A 6,733-nucleotide genomic window follows, 5' to 3' on the forward strand; every position below is an offset into this window, starting at 1 on the left:
ACTCAATTATATAGACATGTTCTTTATATCCAAACACCAAAGCACAGACTGTAGGCCAACATTTTATTAAGACTCCCTCATAAAGCTCAAAGTAATTTAGCAAGTCTCTAATTCTGTGCAAACTGAAGGCGTTCCAAAAAAAAGTCCTCTGATGTTTCATGGTGTTCTGTTTTTTTTTTTTTTTTAAGTTAGAAAGACATGCAAGCTCTTGACTTTTTAATCTATGTCGGTTTCACCTCCCACAAAGTGCGAAAATGTAACTTATCTTTGCACCTCAGTGTGAGAATTCTTAGTATTCGGGGCCTCTAACGAGTAACTGCAGCAGAGCGCTGCCGTTCAAAGGCCAACGTGCGTCAGCTGACTTCCCAGAAACTGTTGCTTTTTTTAAACCTGTTGCTACGAGGAAGTACAGCCGTGCAGCCAATACGCAGTCAGAGAGGAGTTCCTCTAAGCTCAAGTGGGAAGTTACTGTGCAGAGAAATATTTGAGCAAAGCCATCAGGAAATTTGATCAAATTCTAAAAACTTTGCAAACTTTTCTTTGCAACTTTCTCAAATGTGAACTAAATGTCTTATTTACAAAAACCACCAGAGTAGCTCGGATTTCCATCCGTTGAGGACAAACTAAAAGTTCTTTCAAGCAGACGCTCATTTAATCTGAGCAGTTAAATGTTTATAACTGAACTGTGGCCTCAGAGGTTTGTACTTATGGAGACAAGATCTTTGGTGAATATGAAGCAGAGGAATGTGTGCGGGCAGTTTCTCTCCCACAGAGAGGAATGTCTGGTAAAAGGTTTCTTTGAGCCTGTAAGTCTGCAGCTGCACTGCTCTGTATGTGCAAAAGCTGCACAAACATTTGATAAGCTTGTTCAGCCATAACAGACTTTGTTCTGTTGTGTACCATTAAAACAAGCAGCCAAAACTAGATATATTTGCAGCTATGTGGATTAAGCATCGGCTTTCATGCCTGATTATGCAACTAGTTGACTTAACCAGACTGAGAAACGTCTAATCTACTGTCCTTGTGACAGACGTTTCATTTTCAGTTTGACTTTGTGAGTTGGTAGAAAGTTTAACTATATTCACCAAAAGGACTTCACCATAAATTTGACTCTAAATTCAGTACATTTTCTTTTAAAAAAAAAAAAAAAAAAAAGAAAAACACCTCATACAGATTAAACATATTAAATGAAAATATTTAATCATTTGTCAATGAATACGAAAAGTGAATATGCATACAATATAACCCTTTAACAATAAAGGTTGTTTTTAGCCCCAAGACACAGCAGCCATGTCTGCTTTCTGCAACCCCCACTCCACCCCCACACATGATTCTCAGTGGATGGTGCAAGCTGCTCTATAAAATTGCCTCAGCCCCAATTCCCTATTGTGTACCAGGCTGTTCTCAAAACCATAGAGGGGTAACCAGGGTGGTGGCTAACATCATTAGCTGCTGTGGATCGTCACCATGGAGAGGTTTGTCTCCAATTTCCTCCAATGACTTTGATGAGTTGTGTTTGTGCTGTAACCTGAGAAAACAGCAGAATCTGAACACAAAAGGTGCAGCCACACATCACCAAGGATCCCCCTGTTTGAGTTTTGATATGCTGTCTTACGATAAGTGCACGCGTATAACTGCATTTGCTGATGGGATGCAAGTAACAGGACAGCTGAACAGAGTAAACTTTAGGCAAGTGGATGGTAAAACCTTAAAACTGCAGATGTGTAAAAAGTTGAAAAAGAATTAAAAACACACCCAATAATATATGGGATGCATGATTTAATCACTAGTTGTTAGGTAGCTGATGGCTACAAAGCCAGGAAGCTGACAGTGTTGTGCAAGTTTTGTGGTGACTGTGCACCGCCTTTACCCCGGTTCAAGTTGGTGCACCAGATTTGCAGATATAACATGCTAACACTGCAACTCACAACTGCGGATGCAACAGAGCGTTTGGTGCGATAGAGGTGCTACCACAGTCATCAAATTTCTAGGAAACAGCTAGTGCAGTCTTGAGTTGTGGTAGTGAATAACCAGAGGTGAACGAGTGCAAAGGTGTTAAAACATAAGCGCGTAGATGAGTTCTGTCACACTTCCCTGATCATGTTATTTAAATCTACATCTGATGCACATGCCTCTAGCTTACATCTGGATCTGAACTCAGAATCATTGTCCATTTTCTGAGGAAAAATCCCCCAAAGACTGAACTTTATTGAAGCCAATCAACACATTTTACGTTTTAAGCCTCATTCAATCTTCCAATAGACTCAACTGTCCAAGATCTTGTTTGCCAGAGTCCAGCATGTGGTTTGCCTTGTATGTAGACCCAGATCCAATCACAGCAAGGAAGTTCTACATAGATGTAGATCCACGCAATATTTTGCTTGAAATATCCATTAAAGAAAAAAAAAGAAAAAAATACATCCAAGGGTTGTGAATGGACGATATGCAAATGAGGTTTCATGTCTACATGAACTGGAAAAACCTTTTTCCTCTTCCTGCTGTGGCCTGGTGGTGGCCAGAAAGATGTGGTGATTATATGAAAATCAGTAAAACACAATTAAGATAGGATCCAAAACAAAAAGCCATCAAAATTTGCATAGATGAAGCATTTACAATTTTCTTTTTTTAGAAAAATAAAATTTATTAAATAAAATATTTCTCATAATGTGGCTTCACGAGGAGAGATGAAAGGGGGCCCATTATTTTCATATTCTTTGCAAGGTAAGTGTTCATATTACAAAGTCCAAAACACAAAGAGAAGCTGGTAAAAGTCCTTTAGGTCACTGGTTGGTCCAACAAATTCACCTAATCAGCAGGGCCAATGTTGCCCCAATGCCAGCAACTCCAGCAAAGGCCATGAGTGTGTTCCTGACTGTGGATTCTGGGTCTGCAACTCGAAAGAACTCCGCGAAGCCATCCTGGAAAAGCAAAAACCAAAACATTAGATACGAATCTGGGAATGAAGAAGATTTATCATCAAGTAGATCAGTCACACAAGACCAGCAGCATTTTTAAAAACACATCCAGCCCAAAATTCATAAGCCACAACTTACCCATGACTTGTTTTTGACCAACCAGTCCCGCTGGTGCGTCAGTAGGTATGAGGAAATCTCCTGGCCCACCAGTTCAACAGAGTTCTCCCTCCCATTTTCTTTCAGGTACTGGGACACAACAGCCCCGAAGGCCACAAGGCTGGCGATGCGGCCCCAGTTCGTGGTCCCGTCAGAGAAAAGGCTCTTTGCTACCTCGCCAACAAACGTCATATCATCTCCTTGTGTGCTCAATGACAATTTGTTGATCATACCTGGGAAATAAAACATCATTTCAGAACTCCGCTTTGTGGATTAAAGCCAGCATCTGTGGACGGCTAACTGCGCAATTTGCACTTTAATCCAGTTAGAAAACCTTATAAGTTGCGGAATGAGCTACACTTTGACAATGGTTTAGCAATGGATCATTTCTATGTATGTTTACTGAGGATAAAATTACTTATTTTGGTTATTTAGCTCCAGAAAATGGAGCTAGCTGTGTACAATACAAACAACGTGGCGCGGATGAATGTAGGCGTAAGGCTCTCCGGGTGAAAAAAGTAGTCCCCACAAAGGATGGCTACTCACCATTGTATGTGTAGCTGTGTTTTGCCAAAACATCATCCACCACTCTTTTCATCGTTGATAGTGCTTTGCTTTCACTCCATTCGGATTTTGAAAGTCCAGTAAAGTCTCTAAGGAAGCGGCTAATGAGTTGCCTCGTGTCAATCTCCAGGACTTCCTCCCCAGCGTGACCATTGGAGACGTCCGTCTGACTGTCCGGATGTAACACCGGAGTGCAGGGCAAGGAACCGTCATCTATGTCTTCGCTGTTGTCCAGAAAAACTTTAGGCTGGAATCCGTTCAGTGAAGTCACTCCAAGCTTCTTGGGTCGTTTCTGAGAATCACCTCCGTTCAGGGACTCCGTCGTGGAGCCCGTGGCAATCTGCGTCGTAGGCTGTCTTGATCGGAATATTTGCCCGTCCACGCCGTCGTTTTGGGGGACAATAAGGCAGCCCCAGGTCCGACTCGACATTGGATACATTTGAATAGATGTCTGGAAAAGTACGCTTATTTGGTCAATAAAAAATTACGTTACAGGTTTCGAAAGGGGCCTATTTGTTAATCATGCTACAGCGAATTGAGCGAAGTGTACAACGCGCAGTTGGTGCTTTATAAGGACCACTTTACTCCGCCCCCACACGTCAACAAAGACGCTGTTCCCTCGCCCCTTTCACGGTCTTCATGGCGTCTCTGATATGTTTAAACAGAAATGTAAGATTTTTTTTAAAGAAAACATTAATCAAATACATATCTGTTGCCTTTGAAAAACAATAGTAAAAAATAATGAAAAAAAAAATAAAAAATGTTGTGATCCAGAGGGGGGAAAAGCATTGTGAAACTCATTGACAGCCAATGCGGGTTCTGGATTTTTCCATGACATAAAATTAAGCACAGAGGAAATAGAAATTGTAGTTAACTTTTTTTTACTTGACAGACTATTTTTTTCCATTCTCAAACCAAAATGGTAAAGAGTTAATCCATCTTTCCTTGCCTTTAAGATGGAAAAAAACTGTCTTCACTTCTATTTACCTGGTAAAAAAAAAACAAAACATGAACAATAGACCCTTATCTGTCCTCCACACATATATGTTGTTTGTATATGAACATTTTCTTCTGTTAATGAATCCCTAATCCAATGTACTGTTTTATGTGTCCCATCTTTTATAGCCTATTGTGTACTGTGCCTTTTTATTGTGATATTTCTAATTACATAACACTGAAAATACTAATACCTATCAAAATAGGATCAACAATGGTATGGTAACAATGGTCACTAATAAACACCACACAAACTTTAAATGAAAAGGAAATTGTATGTTTTTTGTATGTTGTTTGTTTCTTTTAAAACCTGTTCTTAATATTGAGTTGTTCTAAATAATTTATATTGGCATAACCAGTCATTGTATTTAATTTATCAGCTTAATACTTGACAAATAATATGTGTATTAAAAAAAAAATCTGTTCTCTAGTTTATTGGTAGCATATCTGAGTGATGCAATTGTTGGCTTTTCTTTACAGTCCTCTATGCTTCTGTTGAAAATAAAAGCTTACTCCTATTCTGTTCAGCCTGGTTTAACAAAATAAACACACAAAAAAATGTGTTCATTGACAGTGGAGATGGTTGGAAAAAAACAGAAAATTCTGGTTAAAAACAACCCAGCAAATGGTTCTGCCGCCACCTTGTGGCAAAGGACTTTCTAGCACATTCCTTGTTGATAGAAACCTTTTTCCAGTGTGTGGTAGAAACCGAAAACTGGTTTTTAGGACAGTGACTCTCAGGAAAGAACTGGAGATTCCTGATTTAACAATAAAACACCAAACCTTCATTTACAAGATTGCGTATACATGAGAAGTTTTGACAAGTAATCACCCACATACACCTTTTGTTCAAATAACAGGAATAACCTCATGTTGGAAAAAAAAAGACAAATAGCATATTTATTTATGTAAAAGTTTATTTCAAATACTGACAAAAATCTTTTCACCATCTCCCACACAGCTGAAACATTCCAAGTACCCCTGTACTTTCTGAAGTCTTAAAATCATTCCTGTGTTCTCCAGTCATCCTCTTAATCATGTAAACCTTTTTTCTTAGTAGGAAGGGTGCTTCTGATTTCCCTGCAGTTATCTTGGGCCAGGATGAAATATACATACTATGCAACAAGAGAACACAAGGGGGAAAAAAAGCAAAATAAGAGAACATATAATGTAAAAGCAGCACAAAAAGTACTTCAGAGCACACTGCCTGTCATTTCTTTATACATTCTGGCACGTATTGATCATGAACGAGACACCCTGTGTTGGGTTTGATGCATACCCTGATAGTTCCTCTCACTGAATCTGTGCAAACCCAAATATGAAGTAGCACTGAAGAACCCATGTCCCCTGTTTTTCAAACGTGAATCCTTTTTTTTTTTTTTTTTCTTTTTTCCAAACCTTCCTTTTGGAAGCAGGAAAATACAGGCTTTTAAAACCAAATGATACTAGATTTTATGTTCCTGCCAATCAAAATCACACAAAGTATTTAAGAATTTCCAGTGCTGACCAAACCATAAAACTGAATCAAATTGAACAATGTATTTTTAAAATGTAATTTGATACTATTCATTTAAAGTTGAACACAGTCTGAACATTTTTTTTTTACCCCAGGAGCAACGGAAACTGAGATACTCAAGAAGAAGTGAGACTGTTAGAATCAGGAGGACCGGTCTTCTTTACAGGGTAACATCTCAGATTTGTCATTAAATCAGCAGCATTTACAAATATTTTCTTATGATACAGATTCACATAGCCTCTGCAATACATTAAGATACAGCAGAAGTAGTGTTAAACAGAGAGGAGAGAGGAACCATTGAATCAGAAATAGCTCGGGCTACAAAAGAGTGAAAAGCAGGGGAGAAACAGAAAAAAATATTATTTAAGGTCTATTTACAAAAGTTGGAACAGAGAAAAGCATAGCATTCATACAGCACCATAACGAGCACATACGTACAGATCAGTTCTTCACCCACTGCCAATTTGACACATTTTAAAGTGAATTTGCAGATGTAGTGTTGCATGAACCCTTTCAACAAGCCTATATGGAGGAGTGTGAGTTTGCAAAGGTTCCCTGAAGCAGTAATATACACCGATTCTCTGTG

The 6,733-nt window shown here is 38.9% G+C and overlaps 1 protein-coding gene across 1 annotated transcript; it reads right to left on the reverse strand.

The window, feature by feature from the left end:
* Positions 1-2,173: 2,173 nt before the first annotated feature.
* On the reverse strand, positions 2,174-4,162 carry mcl1b (MCL1 apoptosis regulator, BCL2 family member b). The gene is made up of 3 exons (XM_079240691.1): positions 3,618-4,162; positions 3,054-3,304; positions 2,174-2,918 (listed from the first exon to the last, which is right to left on the reverse strand). Exons 1-3 carry the CDS (start codon positions 4,072-4,074, stop codon positions 2,802-2,804), a joined length of 825 nt encoding a protein of 274 aa, XP_079096817.1. The 5' UTR covers positions 4,075-4,162; the 3' UTR covers positions 2,174-2,801.
* Between the last annotated feature and the right edge of the window lie 2,571 nt (positions 4,163-6,733).

The sequence above is a fragment of the Telmatherina bonti genome, assembly GCF_933228915.1.
Source record: "Telmatherina bonti genome assembly, chromosome: 5".
Taxonomy (NCBI): domain Eukaryota; kingdom Metazoa; phylum Chordata; class Actinopteri; order Atheriniformes; family Telmatherinidae; genus Telmatherina; species Telmatherina bonti.

What these genes read in the sequence shown, in the direction of transcription:
- mcl1b (XM_079240691.1), bottom strand. Translation starts at nt 4,074, where the DNA reads ATGTATCCAATGTCGAGTCGGACCTGGGGCTGCCTTATTGTCCCCCAA. An exon ending in ACACAGCTACACATACAATG is followed by an intron (nt 3,305 to 3,617) that starts GTGAGTAGCCAT and finishes TTTATTTCCCAG; the next exon opens with GTATGATCAACAAATTGTCA. An exon ending in TGGTCAAAAACAAGTCATGG is followed by an intron (nt 2,919 to 3,053) that starts GTAAGTTGTGGC and finishes TTGCTTTTCCAG; the next exon opens with GATGGCTTCGCGGAGTTCTT.